The following is a 21,739-nucleotide window of genomic DNA, read 5'->3' as shown; positions in this document are numbered from 1 at the left end:
TATATATCTTGTCTTATAAGGAACTTTATAATTATGGGGTTTATAAAATATATAAAATTGGACTTTTTTCCAATCCTTTTTTATGCTGGATGAAAAAAAGTTTCAAAATTTTTAATAGAATTCCATAATTTTTTGTAATTTTGTTTTCGTACTTTATAGGAAAGATCAAGATATTTCTTTTCGAAATATTTTTTTTTCTTAAAATGAATTTATTAAAAGTAATGGGGATTTAAATTTTCAGTGACGGGACTAAGACAAGTGTGACAAGAATAATGGTGCACTTTTTTCATCAATCATGTTCGTTCTATCACGTTTAAAATGTTACTCATTAATTTTTAAACATTTCTTAACTCTTATTAAAAAGTTTCTATGCAGACAGAATAGAAAATGTATGAAGTCATATTCCATTAGAAGTTAGAAGTGGTACGTGATTCTACACTACCAAAGGTAGTACCATCACATTTTGCTAGATCTACGCATGTTATTGAATAAAAAATTTGTGAACAGATGAGTTAGTCTTATAAGACCTATTCGATGGCTATCTCGTTTATCGAACTTTTCACCACTAAATTATTTTCTATGGAGTTATACTACAGATAAAAATAATGCCAAAGATAACTGAGTTTGTAGAGTTATTTATTACGAAAGAAGATATAAAACAAAGAATATCATAAGCCTTGTTCCACTATGACTTCATAAATCAATATCGAATAACATAGAAAAGCAGAGAAAAGATGTAAGCATCGCGTGGACAATTATTTGTCGCAGGCATCCAATTTGATTGCTGCTAAAAGACAATCTCGCAATCAGCTATTTTCTATACGATCACAGTAATTGTTTGCAAAGTGATAGCGGTCCTACTCAATTTGATGTGTTTTACATGCATATGAGCGTTCAAATGGCTTACGAGACACCCTGTATATACAGACTAATGCCAATAATCCAGGACAATTAAATTTCGTAAACAACATATTCATGAAAAAAAATGTTTTCTACAAAAGTTGTACAGTTCCAAAAGTTCTATTTGATAAAATTATTCTAATGCAGTACTCTTGACTTCCTTGGAGAAATTTGGAGAGTTGTTAATAAATTCTAATAGAAAGGCACCTGACATTTTTCTATCAAAAAATATAAAATATTGTACACAAAAGTTATTTATTTGTTTGCGGTTTCCAAAAAAAAGTTGTTATTTAATCTTTTTTTCAATATAAAGTTTTTTTTATCAAAGTTCAAAAATAATTGATTTTTTATGCTTTCTCCAGAAAGGTGTGCTACTTGATACTTTTTCTATTTAAAGTTTTTTACCAACTCGTTAAATTCATCCCAAGAAAGTTGGGTAAGCACGTTAGAATAGCCCTCTTAACCTCCTGCGGACTATGTAGAGTTAAATTAATCCCGATAGTTTTAAAACTGCTGTATTATAAGCAAATAAATTTCGCATTCTGCCTCAAATCAAGACAAAGTGTGAAGAACTGTCGTCTTTAGTTGGATTTCAAAAAGATGTTACTCCCTAGCAAATACAATGTGATATATAACATACCTATTAGTTGTAATTTCCTATTCAAGAATATAACTGTTATGTAATACGCGCGTTATATAACAGTTATATTGTTGAGCAGGAAATTACAACTAATAGGTTTATCACAAGTAATATTGTGTTTGCCATGTCTTGTTTCCTAGGTTCCAAAACCTCACATAGTTCAGGGTGTGATTTTTATTCGCCTCATTCGCATAGGGTTAAATAAATATATTTAAACTATATAACTTTTATAAAAAAGATAATTCTTTCAGTAGTGCATTGTTTACAAGATTTAATAGTCTCGGGACATTTGCACTATTCAATGCGCGTACGCACGCTCGCGACATATATACATGTATTATGTACGTATAATCACGCCTTGACTATGGTACTGACAAATCGCTTTTGTCATGAAATTTACTCCTAAGCTTGATATAATATAAGCTTGAAATATTTTTCGAAACGCAATAAGGCGGTGCGGGGATCCGTTTGAAAATTCGCGAAGTTTTACCGGAAACGTAAAGATCACGGAGAAAGTGAGTCGAGAAGTAAATTGTTGTTCTAACGTTATCTCGGAACTGTTTTACCTTCAAAGTGTCTCATTTTACGATACTAAGTTGATCTTATATTATCACATAAATTTAAATAAACGCTGTAGTTTATTCGTACTTCTCTTATCATTTTTCTCCTCCTATAAAACTTCGAAAATTGCAATTTTACGAAAACCTAGTTGGTGACACTTGCAATATATCTTGTAAAAGGATCTATATTCGAAGAAGTATTTTATCAAATGAATAATTTAGAAATGTACAGTTATTTATACGAAGATGATGTTCGCATCCGACTGACCGTAAAGAAAACTATCGACATTAACGATTCTAGTTCTTAGCAATAAAAATCGCAGCAGCATTTCCGCGTGCAAATAATTCGCGAATATGTGTTGCAAAAAATCATTTTCATTGTGAACAAGCCGTTTAAGTCCGATGTAGAACACCATGAGTAGATGAGATTTATACGGCATGTAATTCGTAAGTTATACGCACACACAGAGGCACGAAAGTGTTGATTGATATAACGTATATATTAGAAACGTTAAATACTAATAAAAAGCAACGATTCACTCTTCGATAATACTTGTAGCAAGCGAAGATGATCTATCCTTGTGATTTTCGATATTTTACTTATACATTCTTTGTCGATTCACGTAACCGCGACAGTGAAGTTTATCATACGTAATCTTTCGTAATGTAATGATTCGTTGAGGTAATGGGAGGTAGTAAAATTTATATCAGTCTCGCATATTAGAGAAACGAACGTATGTGTCACTTTCTTACTTAAACAGAGGAGACCGCTCGCTATTTTCATCAGCTTCTCCCTTCTTTCGATATAGAATCGAGAGCTCTTAACGTTGTTTCGAAACGGTAACTATCACCATTAAATCGCTTCGGCAAGACATACGCAAAAATAGTGGACGTTTTCCGCCTGTTTAAACGCAGCTATGTGCGTACTTTATTCGCCTCCGATGCGTCTCTACGTCAATCCTTTTCGAAAATGTCACACGCCTTTAGGCGCAAGCTTAATTGCCTCTTTACCAAAGCCTTTAGTACGCTTACGTCATTACGCTTGTAAGAAGCCGCGCTACGATTATTTAATCATCCCATGTATCCCTGCGAAAAATCGATTACTGCGTTGTCGTATCGGTGCAACGAAGTGTCGCGTATATAATACTGTAATGTTTCTGCTTTCATATTTACCAACTGTTTGAAATATATTCATTTGATAAGTATAAAAATTCGATTGTTACATACGTAAGGGAAACATGGAAAATTGAGACTCGTCTAAGCACGTATAGATTCAAGGAGATTCAAGGAGAACAAAATTTCGGGTCTGAGGGGAGACGTAGAAAGAGCGCAAATCGAAAGGGTGGATCGTTGTTCAAATAACATATTGTTGTTGAGAATATAAGTTTCTTCTACGGAGACCCTGTCGGCAGGGTAAAAAGAAGCGGGAAGGTGGAGCTACCACCGGAGGTGCTACTGGACCCAACGAGATCGTTACCTGTACTAACTGCGGACCTAACCCCTGCACGCACACAGCAACAAACGGTTGCACCGCCGAGGTAAGTGTTATTTCCGATTCATAATAAAATTAATAAATCTTTAGCCTTTTGCCCAAAATTATGACTCAATTTTTGGTTAAAAACGTTTTCCGCTGTTATTTGAAATCGCAATCCTTAAGCCTTAAGTGAGATCATCAGATTTTAGCAGTTAAGGCATTAATGGAAAATGCTTTGCCAGAAAATATATGCCTGGAGTAAACGACTAAATTACATCTATTATAGAACGGACTTTACGCATATTCTATATTATACTGGAAGGTTCACTCAAATGGGAGGATAAAAGACAAGGACAAATATAATCAATCTGTCTTTTTCTCTTCGAGTCAAAAACATTGATTGTAACATTGACTTCAACGATATATTAGACGTAAAGACGTGCGATAATAAGTTTCATATCTACAATAAAATTTATGGATGTTAGTAAAGCTAAGGTTTGCAGTAAGGATCATAGCAAATCGTTGACTAATCAAAACTTAATAGACAGAAAAAGATATAATTTCTAAGCTATTTGTCTTTTTTCTTTTTATGCTTGGATGTTAAGCACTATAGTGAGCTTCCCAATATAGTATAGAGTTTACTGATACTAAATATATGTTATGTCTTATAATAATAAAAAACCACTTAAAAAGGTATTGAAGTATGCTATTCTCCTAGGGAGAGAAAAATGTTAGAGGACATTTAGAATTCGAACAAGATCAATTAATTTGAATCTTATGAGCATGTGCGCATATATACATAGGATATCCCATTTTAATTTAAAGGTGAATTTGTGGAAATCACCAAATTTTAGAAAAAAATGTTCCTTACAAAAATTTTATAATTTCGAGGGAAACATAAAATAATATCATTAGTTTGACCTTAAATGGTCGTTTGAAAATTATGTGAAGGTCACTTTAAATTTCTTAAATAGAAACCCCCATTTTTCATTGCATATTCTTATAACTTGTCTCGAGAACTTTCCAAAACACAATATAAGATATTTTTTCATGAGATATTGTACTTTTCGAATATATATATATATATCTATATCTATATGTATGACTTAAAGTTACAGTACTGTCAGCATTAGAATTATCAAAGGTATGCGACGTAGAGGTCAAATCAAGTGAGGTATGTCTGCTTACACAGATTCGAAATTTACATAGATAATGCCATTACTATCGTGTTCATTAATGAAAGCACGTTTTACAATCTAATCGTTCCGATTGAAGAAAATTTGTGACATACGGTTGCAAGTTCAATTTAATGCAATTCAAGTTTAGAACAATCTTTTAGAAAACAGAATTGTCTCGCATCTATCATAACAAAGTCAGATTACTCTCCCATTGAAATTGTTGATATTCTCCTGATACTTAAAGAATGTCGACACAATAACAGGAGGACAGGGTTCAGCTATCGATTCCCAAATTGGTAGTCCCAATCCCAATACTTCTGCTATTTTTCACATTGAATGAAGAACTCGACAATTAACTCGCCAAAAATGTCCCCCTCCCATACACACACACACATATACACAAAAGAGGTATAAATTCGACCGGGCAACCTCCGTATGGTATATCTTGAATAATCCTAGCAAATACATAATATAACGTATAAGTAATACATAATATAACTGTTATATCTTATTAATATATTGAGGTTATTTAATCTTCTTTTATAACTGCAATATAACTGTGTCATAAAATTGTTATATTGCTCTATTATTGATTATAACAAACATAAATCTTGTCATAATTATCAATGAATTGTCTTGTATCTTGTATTTTGCAAATAAATTTATTGTTTGCTCTAATTTATTACAACTTTCGATTAAAATTTTAGAAGTGGTCATTTTTTATTGATTTGCTGATATACGTATTATATATTCTATCAATATTAGTCGTATTGTGGTTATTGTTACATCGTTTCCAATATTTATACCAGCAAATATATCATTATAATGGTTTTTGGGTGAAGTAAGAATATATTATTGGGTCTATGCATAATTCCGTAGCGAAATTCCGACAGATGTCGTTCGCAGTTGTTTTTCCGTTCGCACATGTATCAAACATATGAAGTGTCGTACATTAAGTGACAGCAGAAATTCGTGCCGACATTTTAAGAAAGTATTCATCGAGATCGTGACATATACGAAGTTTAATTATATTTTGAACATGGAAGGAAAAAACGTGTATTTTTGGTGCATTTTGCTTTTTTATTTCCGAAAAGGCAAAACCGCGTCGCAAACTCACAAAAAGATATGCACCGTGTACAGAGAGAATGCCGCAAGCGAAAGTGTGTGTCAGAAGTGGTTTGCGAAATTTCATTGCGGAGATTTTGATCTTCAAGATGCTCCTCGCTCTGGTCGGCCAGTCACTACTGATGTCGATCAAATCAAGGCTTTAATCGACTCCGACCAACATTTGACGACTACAGAGATCGGACATAACCTCAACATTGACCAATCAACTGTTTCGAGACATTTACGGAAGCTTAGGATAAAGAAGCTTGATGTTTGGGTGCCGCACGAACTGAGCGAAAAGAATTTAAAGGATTGAATTTCAGCTTGCGATTTGCTGCGCAAACGCCATCAAAACGAACCATTTTTAAAGCGGATGATCAAGTGGCGATGAAAAGTGGATTATCTACAATGTCAGTCGAAAAACATCATGGTCGAAATGCGGGGAGGCTGCTCAGACGGTCGCAAAGGCTAGATTACACTCGAAGAAGGTCATGCTCTGTATCTGGTGGGATTGGAAAGGAATCGTCTATTATAAGCTGCTGCCACCCAACAAAACGATTGATTCGACCAAGTACTGCTCACAACAGGCCAAATTAAAACGAACAATCGATCAGAAACGGCCCGAATTGGCGAACAGAAAGGGCGTTGTGTTCCACGAGGACAACGCTAGACTGCACGTTTCTTTGATGACCCGGCAAAAGTTATTGCGGCTTGGATGGGATGTTTTTTTGGTGTACCCACCGTATAGTCCGGACCTTGCACCTTCAGACTATCACTTGTTCCGGGTGTTACAGAACAATTTGAATAATAAAACCTTCAGTTCCCTGGACGTCCTCAAAAACCATTTGGATGACTTCTTTGCCCAAAGATCTCAGGGCTTCTATGAAAGAGGAATAATGAAGCTCGTGGAGAGATGACAGAAAGTCATTAAACTGAATGGAACATATTTAGTTGATCAAAACCGTTTTTTTTGCTAAATATTTTGCGTTTGAAATTTATTCAATTTTCGTTACGGAATTATGCATAGACCCAATATAAACATAATCCAACAAGGTATTGTCAAAATCCATTGGTACCAGCAGATCTTGAGCGATCATTTAAGTCAAGCATTGAACAATATGGTCATCCAAGGGATGATAAGTGACCACTAACCTACTACAAGCTCGAAACTTACGCATGTATGAGTGCAACGATACGAAATATAATATACATATTTTTTATTATTTTAAAAAGATAATAAAACATTAAATTGTCTAAACCATACGAATGGATAAATTTATCAAAATTCAACAAAAATATATTATGTATAATAATTTAATATAAATATAACTTTTTAGAATAACATTATTTACGGGATATATTTCTGTTATATAATTGTAAGTACATTTAAGTGGAAAATTACAATTAACTCTATATAACTTGTTCTATCCTACATACCTGTTCTATCGCGTGTTACATTCCGTTTTATTATCCTGTCATGTAACAGTTATATATCTGTTTTTTGCTGGAAGGCTAATGTCGGCCGTATTGTAACTTCCAAGTCTTATAACTTGAAAAGTACTCAATGAAAAAATACTGATTACAATATTTTGAAAAGACTTCAAGGTAAGCTATAAAAATATGCAATGAAAAATGAGTTTCCATTTAAGAAATTTAAGGTGACCTTCATATAATCTTCAAACTATCCAAGGTCAAATCAATAGCACCATCTTATGTCTTCCCCGAGGTCATAACATTTTTATAAGAAGCAACTATTTTTAGAACCTTGTGATTTTCAGAAATTGATTGCTTAAATTAAAATGGAGTACCTCATTATACTAGGTGCGCAACTAAGTTTCCGGGTTTCACACATGGATGGCGCTAACGACACATGTAATCGACATACATGTCTGAAGTTGTATTTTTTTTATAGCTTGGGCATCTGTTAACAATAACCAGTTGTAATACCAACACATATCGTAACGCAAAAATATTTTTTCTAACAACGAAGATGTCGAGTTTGTGCCAAATAAACAGCTTTTGCGGGAAGCTTTGCTTTTCTGCTTTAACTTGAAAAAAAGTACAGCTGAAGCACGTCGTTTGCTTGAGGAGGCCTACGGCGAACATGCACCATCGAAAACTACCTGTGAAGATTGGTTTAAACGCTTCAGAAGTGGCGATTTCGACACTGAGGACAAGGAGCGCTCCGGAAGACCAAAAACAATTGAGGACGCCGATCTGCAAGCATTATTGGATGAAGATGATACGCAAACACAAGATCAACTTGCGGAGGTATTAAATATGACTCGCCAAGGTATTTCCAAACATTTACATGCCATGGGAAAAATTCAAAAGGGAGGAAAATGGGTGCCGCATGAGTTGACTGAAAGACAGATGGAAAATCGAAGAGCCACTTCCAAAATTTTGCTTTTGCGGCATGAAAGAAAGAGTTTCCTGCATCGAATTGTTACTGGCGATGAGAAGTGGATATATTTCGAGAATCCCAAACGCAAAAAATCGTGGCTTTCACTTAGCGAAGCATCAACATCGACGGCACGGCCAAATCGCTTCGGAAAGAAGATAATGCTCTGCGTTTGGTGGGACCAGAAAGGAATCGTGTACTATGAGCTGCTGAAACCGAGCGAAACTGTCAATGGGCATCGCTACCGACAACAACTGATCAATTTGAACCATGCATTGCTCGAAAAACGGCCAGAATGGAACACGAGACACGAACGAGTGATATTGCAGCACGACAACGCTCCGTGCCATCGCACTTTCATCGTCCAAGATACCATCAAAACGCTGAAATGGGATCTGCTACCGCACCTGCCGTATTCGCCAGATCTGGCCCCTTCCGATTATCACTTGTTTCGGTCGATGGCGCATGGCTGGGCAACACTTGGCCAATTTCGAAGAAGTGCAAAATTGGTTGGATGAATGGTTTCGGTCCAAAGACGCGTCGTTTTATCGTCGCGGTATTCATGTATTACCAAAGAGATGGCAAAAATGTGTAGCTAGCAAGGGACGATACTTTGAATAAACCATTTTTTGTATTTCTCTTGAAATTTTCCATTTTTCATTGATCAAAAAACCCGGAAACTTAGTTGCGCACCTAGTATATGTATTCGGTTGTATTTAACTGTAAAATTTATACAGAAACCGGCATAATAGCTTTAACATTTTGTATAACTAAATTATTAGAATTGTTTAATTGATTAATTATTGATTTTATAAGCAATATTTATTTACTGTGCATTGATTAATCAAAGTAGATGAAATACTGTCAAAACAGTACATTTCTCATATCATTATGATAATTTTATGTTAATGTTTAGAAAGGAATTCGTATGATTAGAAAATGCTAATAATCTTATCCTGAATATTAAGGCTATATTATATTCTATATAGTCTGCGTAGGCTATATTATATTCTATATAGTCTGCGTAAATAATTGATCTGGCTCTCGTGTTGGTACCGCGTCTACCGTTTTATTCCATCAATTTATTCCAGTCAATGAATATTCTAATTCACTTCTTCGAAAGGAATGACGTAAAACTATCAATTCTCTATAGAAATTTTTTTATATAGATGTTTCGAAGACAAGTTAGTTGGGGAAAGATCTAGTTTGATAAAGAAAGAATTGATAGTTTCAGCTTTTATCTCTCCTTTACGAAATGAATTAAAATCATTCAGAAAACATCGAAAATAAATTAACGATAAACGCAGTATCAATCCAAGAAGTCAGATCTACTATTTCCTTACATCGCAAAAGCTTTTTGTTACATTGATAGGTAATAAAATTGATCGTGCATATATAGCAAATGTTGCATGTGAAAAGATTCGCCCTAATAATTAAAAAAAGTTTTTTAATATTTAATAGTTAATAGTTAATCTTTTTAGTTTATTTTATTATTGAAATTTACAAGCAATTGATACGTTGCTGGCGCAACAGTTGCTCTAAAGCATCGCGATAACGAAATCTTTTTCTTTCAGCTAAGAAAAAAAGAACCGCCACATCCGATTAGAGTTGCGAAGACGATCGACGTGATAGCCAGGATTACTTTCCCAGTCGCCTATTTCGTGTTCCTCACTTTCTTCTTCGTTCACTATAAAGGCATCTCGTAGAGTGGCGCACAACGATCCTTGAGAGATCTCATCGCTGATGTGAGCGACAACGAAGCCTCTCGACAGGCAATAACGATGCTCGGTTGCGTGGGTCGGATCTACGGTGGGTTCGAGCTTTTCCCCAAGACTGAAGATATCGTCTCGAAGAGACACAAAGGCAAGGACGCTAATAATCGCGAGAACTCGCATCACGTTCGTATCTATATGGTAAACGCAGAAAGGACAACGCGTGGCTAAAACACAAATTACGAAGTCGGGATTTCTGACAGGAGTTGCGAGTTTCTTGACCGCCAATCTTACAAGTGAAGTCAAATGGATTACTTAAAATGAACAAGCGGGACACTTGAAGTATGAGGATCTTCCCGACGAGAGGAAGAGTTAAGCAGTAATTCGAGAATACGGGTCGGGGGACATGATGTAAGAGAAAGTGTGAACTCACGGTGGATTCGTCTACGACTTCTTCATCTTCTCTCACGTGTGATAGCTCTTGAAAGCACTCTTACCAAACAAGTAGATTCGCGATCGCTCGACCATGTACAGCCACGTACATACACTTTCCTCCATTTCTTTTTTCTTTCTTACATTGAGTAGGTAGGAAGATAGATATAGATAGAGTATGTAGATAATTATAAGTAGGTAGATTGATATACATAAGTAGGATGCTGCAAGCGAAGCTCGGCCAAGCAGAGAATGATGCTTAGCTTATGATGATCAAACGTACTAATGTAAGACATTGTACCTCACTATGCAGCATGGTCAACAGAAATGTCGTTCGTGCACGCCGCTAATTCGTGATCCGCGTTCTGTCGGTATTGATCCTTGGACTCATTGTGCCGCACTTAATTCGTCGAAGGTCGCCAAGAGACATACGATAGAAAAGCACTTGTATAATCGCGCCGCTTGTATAATTGGAGATTAGATACAACGAGCGAATTTGTCGTCGGATGTAAAACGATTCGTAAGAAGAAAGAAAGGAGCAGCTATGAAATGTTTCGTGGTAACGCGTCTCTTTTCTGTGTCGTAAAGAACGTTTAGGGAAAAACGGAGACACTACGAGAACAATCGAAACGAACCATTTCGATGCGTTCGGGACAACTGAATGTGAAGCTTTCGTTATAACGCATCTACGAGTAGCTCCATTTCTACATGAGATATTCTGTATTTGGATACTTGAATAGGTATCGATATACAACATCAGGGAAGTAAAAAGTCCATCCCTTCCAGTCGGTATAAACATTTATCACGACGCTGTAAGTCAAAGAAAAGAGAAATTGCTGCCATTAGCATAATGAAGTGATGGAATGTAAAATGTTGCGAATACCTTCCTCTTTTCTCTTAAATAGAAAAGAAAACGAAAGAGAGAAGGGGAGAGAGAGGGGGGACGAAGAGAGAGAGAGAGAGAGAGAGAGAGAGAGAGAGAGAGAGAGAGAAAGAGAGAGAGAGAGAGAGAGCAAGGGAAAGTCAGGGTGAGGAAGGAAAGATAGAGAGAAAAGAGAAAAAGAGAGAGAAAGAGAGAGAGAGAGAGAGAGAGAGCAAGGGAAAGTCAGGATGAGGAAGGAAAGATAGAGAGAAAAGAGAAAAAGAGAGAGAAAGAGAGAGAGAGAGAGAGTTAGGAGAGAGAAAAAAAGGACGATTAGGTCGGTCCGCGCGCGACAAAGCGCTCTGACAGGTTCTGTCTACCTAGACATTACTGAAAGTAATACCAACGCTACACATTGTCCTCATTGAGACACGCCGATAAACTGTCTGTTAAGCGATATGTTAAGCGGCGTCTGTTTTAAAATCTCTGCGTGTAGCTCGCGTACTTAGGTGCCACGTCGCTCTGTGCTACTACTATGAATATAACTATACTACTATAATACTATTATAACTACAACCGCTACTATTACCGCTGTCACTATGACTAGTACTCTATTACTACTTTTATTATTGTCGCAACTAATATTATATTATTGTATTGTTACAGTTGCTATTCTATTATCGTATTATTGCTACTATTACAAGTTACTACTATCTATAATATTACACATTTTAGAAGACACGGAGGCGCCTACTACGCGCGTACTGTTTGTACTGATTGAGTCTTACTTATTGTCCAGCAATATTAAATCTATCAGACCAAGAGAAGCTAACATACATAAACAGGTATCTTCTCGATAATCGTGACGTCGCTCGAGATTCAGCAAACGCGTAGATATAATGTTTAATTATAAAGGCATGCGAATCTTGCTGTCATCATTGCGAGGCGCATATAATCGATTTTTTTATATATAATGAGACACGCGCGCGTGAAAATGGAGCCAAGCGCACGCACGTACGCACATACGCCTACATACAGACGACGAACACGCGTTCAGATTCAAAAAACGTGTGAAGATCGATATCTTTGACGATGATTAGCACTGATTTCTATTCGCCATATGTTGTAATGAAAAACGTCTTGATCAATATTTAATAATATAATTTATCTTATTTTCACAACAGTACTTGTACTTTTTTTCAATATTTGTATTATTTCCATAACTCTCTACAGTTATGTAGTTGGAGCCACTTTGTATATAAATTGCAGTTATCGTTAAACGACGCCGAAGAAACCGAACATGAACGATAAATATTCATTAACACATCTCGTCTCACAACTGACTGCCAAAGATTCACTGGTAAGCATGTATATTTCTCTAATTCTGAACACTCACATCGCACGTTGCAAATAAATCAAGCAGGAATGTCTTCGAGAAGATTTTGTGATGAAGTATGAGTATTATTGTCAGCGAAACACCCAGTTAGATAATTTAAAACGCGACTTAAACCCTTAAATGCATTCGCTTGCCATTGCCGGCAATGTTTACAATATTATATTTTTATGAGAGAACGATAATAAAATGACAAACGGACGATGTCGTGGCTATATTTTAGTTTTATAATAAATGATTTAAATACAATAGCCGACGCGCTGTCATTAACGACTTTAGCGACATGAGAAATAACGAAGATAAAATAACCGAAGCTAATGTCGCAGCCTTTTAATAAATAATAAAAATTATTATGTATTTATGCGAATTGCCTAAAAAATTTATAGCGGCCTTAAAAATAAATCTCATATTTTCCTAAGATTATATGGAAATCGTCATTAAATCCGATACTAAAATCTTTGACAGAATAAGCGGGATAATGTACGAGATGAACAGAGGATGCATTTGATGTTTAACAAAAGAATTTTTGGATGCATTCGCGTAAGAACCCATACATATACATGTACGCATGTCGCAATACTTTCAGAAGAAATCGCTACCATGACACAATACAATGTAGACTACGCAATAATATTAATGTTCTTCAAACTTAAGACAGATGAAAAAGGAAACGAAATCATCTTGAGCACGAATTTTTCAAAATAAACAGGGAACTGTTGCTTTCTTTTTTCTATATAACAATGCATGGGCAGGAGAAAAAAGGGAATAGTAATCATATGCGTTTGCTTCTTGACCCCTGTGTGCAGATAAGGTATAACAAAATGCAATGGTCGGATGCAATAAAACGTCGCATTACCGCGGGAACAAACTCTAAGAAGATCGTAGCGCATCTCGGAACGAGCAACTTTGTTAGTAGTAAATATACAATTGGCGACTTTCCCAATTTAAAACTTACGAGACAAATAAACGTAAATAGATGTAATAAAACGGTTTTACTAATTAATGTAAAAACGACAAATAAGAAAATTCCAGAAAAAGTCGTGTGGTAGTTGTGTAGTAATTTTAATGTTCCCATATTTTTAATTACGGAGCAAATTTTTCAATATTAATCACAGGCAAGATATCTGTCATCAATGATATATCCGTTCATCGCATCAAAAAGACGAAATAAGTTGCTCCTTTTGATCTACGCTACGCCACTTTCGACTTGCCCGCTTTGTGATAGATCATTTTGAGTTTCATATGTACTTGAAGTTACACAGCTGCGCGAGAATTCTATATACGTAATAAAATAAAAAAATACTTAGATGATAAACTACTTTTTATATAAATCTATTTTATCCATTTGATCCATTCCGTTCTGAACTCCGCAGCCACTGAACCGTATACGCGTTATCAAATAATCTCTGTGCAATTCATAACTTACGAAGAAATCCGTCTTAAGAATATATCAGGAGGTTGAATTAATTCTGATTCCTAGCAATAGTAACAAGCTATAGTTAATACGAATGTTGAAATCTGGCAACACTGAAAGATTTGACATTTCTCTATGACATTTAACAGGTTGCGCGCTATTATTACTGATACTTTCATTGTTTATACGCGTCTATGGATCGTATAAATTGCATTTTCGACATCCATTACTTTTTTTGTTTGATTTAAAAAAATCGGCAACTGAAACTTATGAAATGCTTATTACAACCTATGGTGATCAAGCTCCATCGTGTTCCAACTAAATTTTGGTTTCAACGATTCAAAAGTAGTGATTTTGATTTGAGTGATAAAGAATGTATTGGTCAACCAAAACAAATTCGAAGATTCTGAATTGCAAGCATTATTGAGTGAAAACACTGCTCAAACGGAAAAACAATTGACTCAACGTCGATAAATCAACAATTTCTAAACGCCATGGGAAAGATTTAAAGGAAGGCAAATGGGTTTCATACCAATTGAATGAAAATGCCATTGCAAATTATTTGAATATCGCCATGTTTTGTTTGCCAGATAGAAAGAAAGAGTTTTTGTGGCAAATTGTAATTGGAGATGAAAAGTTGATTTATTTTGATAATCCAAAGCGAAAAAAATCATGGGATAATCCAGGACAATCACCAACATCAATTAAAACGGAACATTCATGGTCACAAAGTAATGCTTTATATTTGGTGGGATATAGAAGATATGGCGTACTATGAGCTTCTAACAGTGAATGAACTAGTTACGGGGAAGCGATATCAGCAACAATTGAAATTGAATGATGAATTAATGTAAAAAAGGCCAATATACACCATAGAATTGATGTAAGAAAGGCCAGACGCAATAAGCCATAGACGCAAAGTAATTCTTTTACACGATAATGCTCGTCCACATGTTGCTTCAACCATTAGACGAATATTGTTAGAGCTCGAATGAGAAATCCTTCCGCATCCAGCATACTCTTCAGAGCTAGCATCTGATTACCATCTATTCCGATCGATGCAGCACGTTTTGGCAGATACACATTTCAATAATTACGAGAATGTGCAAAAATAGGTGTCTAATTGGATTGCTTCGGAAGACAGATCATTGTCATCGCAGAATCTCTATGTTGCCAGAAAGATGAGAAAAAAGTCATAGCTAACAACAGAAAATATTTTGATTGATGTAAATTTAACCATTTCTTTAAAATAAAGATAAAAAATTGACAAAAGATCAGAATTAATTCAACATCTTAATATTATATCGAATACTCTCACCGTATAAGTTGATTTCATCAAAAAATAACGCTCATAACTGATATTCTTCGTGCAATTCATTCGCGTCTATTAAAATCTTATTATTCAAAGCACTGCCACATAATCAAATTACAAAGAAAAAACCTATCAGTTGTTTATCGAACAAGGCAAGTGTGAAATCTACACGCTGTGGCATTTGATAGCGAAACACTTCGTAAAATAATATGTACATTCTGTACCATCGATGACAAGTTTCCGGGTAAACACCAACTAACATCTACATTAAATGGATATTATAATTTATTATTGAACAATGTAACTGTTACGTACAACATATATATATTACAACTTACATTGGTGAGTGGAAAATAGTGATATTAATATAATATTTCTTAGTTTTGATGTTTATTGAGTTCATGCGGATGCGCGCTACACGTAAAACATGTATGTACTTTATTCATGACAACAGTATGATATGTAATTGCGTGTAAACATTTTGCGAGATATTTTCATCGGGACGGTGTAATATGGGCTATGTACATACTGCAGCCATTCTTCATTATCAACAACGGATGGAGTAACTATGCACGAAGCATGCTCGAGAGGCAGTAACGTGCATAGTTAAATTTCTTCTGAGACCAACTTCCAGGAACGTCCGTAGCACTTTTCACTACAAACTCAAGAATCACATAATTCTTTGTGTAATTGATATTTATCTATGATAAAATCATAACTCAGATAGCTAGTCTGCGGATAACAAAATTCCACAGCGGATTCATAATCTACTGTGTCTGCGTTAAGCTCGTGTTCTGTGGACAGCGTTTGTTAATAATAACAAAAATAGCCATTTTTGCCGCCAACCTGCCATAAGATTATTTCAACAGACGCTGTCTGTTTCCACACAACATGAGCACAATAAGGACACAGTAGGCTATGGATCTGCTATTTTGTTATCCGCAGATTTGGCTATCTAGGGAATTACCAATTATATCGAAGAAAAAGAAAATAATGTTGGTCTACCAACATATGATGAAGCAGTTATGGTAAAAGTGAGGTTAGGGGATTCATCTCGGTCACCATAATCTTGATCTTGAGATATATAGAATTATAGACTATAGAAGTATATGCATATACGCGTGTACGATTTATCATTTTTAATATACATTATTATGAAAAAGTATGCTTCATTTATGAAATTTTCTTTATTAATAACTTTTTAATAAACAGTAAGCGACGGTTAAAATTTTTTGAAGACTATTAAGGAGAGTGACATCTATATTTTAAAATCAAGACCATTGGAGTCCCCTCTCTAAGCATCACTTTTACCGTATCTGTTATTTACTTGTAATTGCAATATAATATATGTGTATTTAATGCGATAAATTTTGAGCCATATACAAAATTTAATTCGTGGAAGAGAATTAGCATCGTGTAATGCCTATACAGCGCTCGTATGTTTTATTTAGTGCTGTGCAAGAAACATTCATCGGATTAATATATATTTCGGTGTTTCACAAGAAATTTTTATTCGAATTCTAAATTCCGTGTATGCTCTAAGTAAGCCGAATAAATTAGATATAAGTCATTATCTACATATCACGGGAAGATTACGATAACTATCGATACACTTCTGAATCCTTAATCCCTCTTACGTAAAGTTTAATACAGACGCACTGGTATGTACGCACATACACACATACAGATACACACGCACATGTACAATATTAACGTTTCTCTTTGCCGTGTACATTGAATTCATTGTTGACTTTATGGAACTTTAAATCATAATTCCAGATAGAAAACAAAAAAATTACTCCGTGACGTTGGTTGCATCGTTACGTTATCGATTTCAGCAAATGTAGAATATAATTTATATATAACATATAAATGTAACATGTACGTAATCTAAATTCTGTTATATGTTATTAATATTGAAGTTATTTAATTTCCATTCATAACTCTAAAATGACTATTTAAAAATGGTTATATTTTCTTGTGTTTTATTATTTATTGGCTATAACAATATAACAGCAACGTAACTTAAATATAACATATAAAACGAACGTTATGTCTCTGGCAGAAATATTTGCAATTTACGTGAATATCCAGTTATTTATTAGGAGCTTGCATTGAAAGCCGCTGTTCATATGTAGATAACTCTAGCTGTGTATGCTGTGGACAGTAATAGATGTCTCTTATGTCATTTTGAAGTGTGGACATTTCCCACTAAAATTCAGCCATCAAACGCCATCCTTCGTTTACACAAGTGCTTTTCTATAACCGAATTAAAATGGAACACGATAAATTGTTTTCCCGATGTATACTTCTACACTACTTCGATTTGAAAAAAAGTGCAGCTAAAGCTCATCAATTGCTTGCGAAAACTTATGGTGAATTTGCTCCATCGGAAACAGTATGTAAAGATTGGTTTTGGCGATTCAAAAGTGGTGATTGTAACGTTCACGACAAACAACGGACAAGTCAATCGAAAAAGTTCGAAAATGAACAACTGCAAGTTCTACTGGAAGAAAACCCTGTTCAAAAATTCAAAAAATTGGCTCAACAGCTCGAAGTCGATAAATAAACCATTTCACAACGTTTACAAGCTATCCCAACTATAACGTTGATTCGACGTTGATTTAATATTGAAATGATCGATAAAATGTTGAATTAACATTAATTCAACCTTAATCGATGTCGAATCAACGTTATGGTTCTGACTGGGATAGGAAAGAAGGGAGAAAGAAGGAAAATAGCTGCCACATGAATTGACCGAAAATGCCATTGCTAATCGTTTAAACATCTCGATTTCTTTGCTTACAAGGCATAAAAAGAAAAGTTTCTTGTGACGTATCGTGACTGACGATGAAAATTGGATCTATTTCGACAATCCGAAACACAAGAAATCATGAGTTGATCCTAGCCAACCATCAACGTTGACACTAAAGCGAAATATCCATAGTCACAAAGCAATGCTCTCTATTTGGTGAGATATGGAGAGTGTCGTGTATTATGAGCTGTTAAAACCGAACGAAACAGTCATCGCCGAACGATTATCGATAACAATTAGAGCGTTTGAATGATAATTTGGTGGAAAAGCGACCATGAATTGCTTCAAATCACCGAAAAGTGATTCTTCATCATGACAACGCTCGGCCCTATGTTGTTGGGAAACAAACACTGATGGAGCTCGAATGGGAAATTCTCCGGCACCCAACGTATTCTCCGGACCTAACTCCAAGCGATTTCTGATCGATGCAATATGCTATGGAATATATACATTTCCATAAGCACGGAGAAATCGAAAATTGGGTTGCTGAATAGATTGGCTCAAAAAACAAACCGTTCTTTCGTCGCGGGACTCAACTTTTGCCAGAAAAATAGGAAAATGTCACAGCTTCCGAGGGCAAATACTTTGACTGATGTATTCATACATTTTGTTATTGAAATAAATGCTCAAAAAACACAAAAAAACAGCCGCTTTCAATGCAACCTCCTAATAGTTAAATAATTTATAATAGTTATTAATAATTAATTTAAAGAAAACATTAACTCACTCAACTTAGCTAATATTTCAGCTACCGATATGCACACATAGACACACAAAGGACCCCGCACAGATCTTATGAGAATGTGCCGTCGGTTAAATTGGATGGAATTGAAGTATGTTATGGTCCTCGACATCTCAAACGAAAGTCTCAATAGGCACGACTCTCTAAATTCAATAATTTTCAGAGAGGTTTAAAGTAGCAACCTCTCAATGAAAACCTGAAATAGTTGTACCATGCTTTTTCACGAAACAAATATTGAATATCTCTCTCTCTCTCTCTCTCTCTCTCTCTCTCTCTCTCTCTCTCTCTCTCTCTCTCTCCCCCTCCCTCCCCCTCCCCCTCCCTCCCCCTCTCTCTCTCTCTTTCTATATATATATATATATATATACACACATATACATATAGAAATCGTACCGCTAGTATTGGCATTAGTCAAGATATACCACGTGGAGGTTAACCAGTCGGATTTACATATTTTTTGTCGTGTGTGTGTGTGTGTGTGTGTGTGTGTGTGTGTGTGTGTGTGTGTGTGTGTGTGTGTGTGTGTGTGTGCGCGTGCGCGCGTGTGTGTGTGCGCGCGTGCGTGTGTGCGTGCGTGTGTGTGTGTGTGTGTGTGTGTGTGAGAGATATTCATATATTTGTTTCGTGAAAAAGCATAGTACAACTATAGGTTTTCATTGAGAGGTTGCTACTTTAAACCTCTCTGGACGGAAAATTATTGAATTTAGAGAGTCGTGCCTATTGAGACTTTCGTTCGAGATGTCGAGGACCATAACATACTTCAATTCCATCCAATTTAACCGAGGGCACATTCCCATAAGATCTATGCGGGGTCCTTTTACCGATCACACATGCGCAAATCTTGTCATGTATTGTGACGGACACTCTGTATGTATGTCTGTGTGTGTGTGTGTGTGCGCGTGTAACGTCTGTGGTCGTGCACCTATAGATTAAGACAAATAATAAAAACATTCTATGTATCCCCCCACTCCTTTTTTCAAAGAACCACGTACAATTCTGAGTTATTAATTAAAAAATATTTGTAAATAATTGTGTACAATTATATATCAATCTTCTTTAATTAATAAGTTAGAATTATGTGTTTTTTTGAAGAATGAGAAAGAAAGAGATACATGATTTTTTTTCAGTTTGACTTAATTTATAAGCCTATGTCGCCATCATAGTTCACGTAAGAGATCACGCAAGTTCACTCACAAGTCTTTTTTAATTAATAACTTTAAATTTTACGTAGTTGCTCGCAAAATAGAAAAATCCCTTGCTCAACTTGATGTATAATTTACACGTACGCGAGAGCTTTATATGCATCGTCAAACACTCTGTATACATAAACACATGCATATATACACAATATGTGTGCGCGCGCGCATATGTAAGTATATATGTGTCAAGATGTTTCATATATCTCGATTATCTGAAATATTTCTGTTGTATTTGATAATATAAAAAATGTTTGAAGAAAGACTGCATTGTTCAAGGGAGTAACTATGATGATAAAAATATTTTTTCTCAATTTTCTCTCATTATTTTCGAAGATTGAAGATCAAGATCATTTTTTTAAATGAAATGAAATATTTTTGTTTGGACAATCTTATAGCCAGTATCAAATGGATTTTAGTAATCTATGTGACTTACGGATAATTTTTTACATAGAAAATAAATATGTTTGAGGAAAACAGAATAATAAGAAATTTATACTTTTCAATAGATATTAAAATTTGCTAGCCGGTTATCAGATTCTATTAACTTTTTTTGTGGGAATATTTAAAAATAAAATTTTCAATGAAAACCTACAGCACCTACAGCACTGCAAAACATGCGAAAACGAATTTTGCAATTTCTCTAATTTTATCATACTAGAAATAATGAAGAATATAAAAAAGTAATTTATTTTTCATATTCAAATATTAAAGTTGATAGAGATCACTTTTTGAATACTTGTTAAAATAAATCTTTCTATTAAAAAACATTATTTCCCTTTTTTTGTTTTCCTCGAATATATGTATTTCCTGTATCAAGAATCATCTGTAGATTATAAGTTGCTTATTAGGTACTGAAATATATTTGATGCCGATTAAAAAATCGCCCTGACAAATATGATTCCATTCAAAAAAATTATCTTGACCTTAAATCCCCGAAAAGAATAAAAGAAAAATTGGGAAAAAATTTTTTTACCGTCATAATTATTCCCTTACAGTGCAACTTTTCTTCAGACATTTTTTCATACCATTGAATATAACCGAAATATGTCAGATAGTCAAGATATACGATACACCCCTTATATATATAACAATTATATATATAATTCTGTATATATGTAAACGTGTTATTTATATAATATATTTTTGTTGTATAATTGTAACATCATTTGAATGGAAAATTAAATAATATGTATGTTATATATAACATATATGCATTATACTGCATATTATGTTTCGTTATATTATAACAATATAATCGTTATATTATTGTATCCGCTGTGATCTTTTATTTATTGTATTCGTCTTATTACTGTATTCGCTATGAATGACACTTAAAATATCTATATTTGCAATCGACACAACGAATATTGCATAGGATCGGGTATTAAAAACAATTGTACTATTGTATTGTTTAAAACTACGATTAACCTTATTGCTAACGGATAAAACGAATCGAACGGTCAGAAGTTTGTGATTTGCAACCGGGCTCCAGCGCAAATCGTTACAATGAATTTGTAATTGTAATTGTAATTTGTAATTGTAATTGTAATTGTAATTATAATTGTAATTTGTAATTGTTGTAAAAGATTTTAGTCATT

General features: G+C 34.7%; 1 protein-coding gene across 15 annotated transcripts in view; it reads left to right on the top strand.

The window, feature by feature from the left end:
* pHCl-1 (pH-sensitive chloride channel 1) overlaps window positions 1-11,351 on the top strand; it is a 158,295-nt gene extending 146,944 nt beyond the window's left edge. For 12 of the 15 annotated variants that reach the window (XM_025305899.1, XM_025305896.1, XM_025305893.1 and 9 more), the window contains 2 exons: window positions 3,522-3,638; window positions 9,835-11,351. In XM_025305899.1, coding sequence (XP_025161684.1) covers window positions 3,522-3,638; window positions 9,835-9,966 — 249 coding nt within the window. In that variant the 3' untranslated portion in view covers window positions 9,967-11,351. Of the gene's footprint in view, window positions 1-3,512; window positions 3,639-9,834 lie in introns of all 15 variants that reach the window. The other 3 variants (XM_025305887.1, XM_025305897.1, XM_025305890.1) reach the window with 1 other exon arrangement.
* Window positions 11,352-21,739: the final 10,388 nt, after the last annotated feature.

Source organism: Harpegnathos saltator, unplaced genomic scaffold (assembly GCF_003227715.2).
Source record: "Harpegnathos saltator strain DR-91 unplaced genomic scaffold, Hsal_v8.6 scaffold720, whole genome shotgun sequence".
NCBI classification, from domain to species: Eukaryota; Metazoa; Arthropoda; class Insecta; order Hymenoptera; family Formicidae; genus Harpegnathos; species Harpegnathos saltator.
The sequence above is the reverse complement of the archived record's forward strand: the minus strand, read 5'-3'. Positions and strand labels throughout refer to the sequence as shown.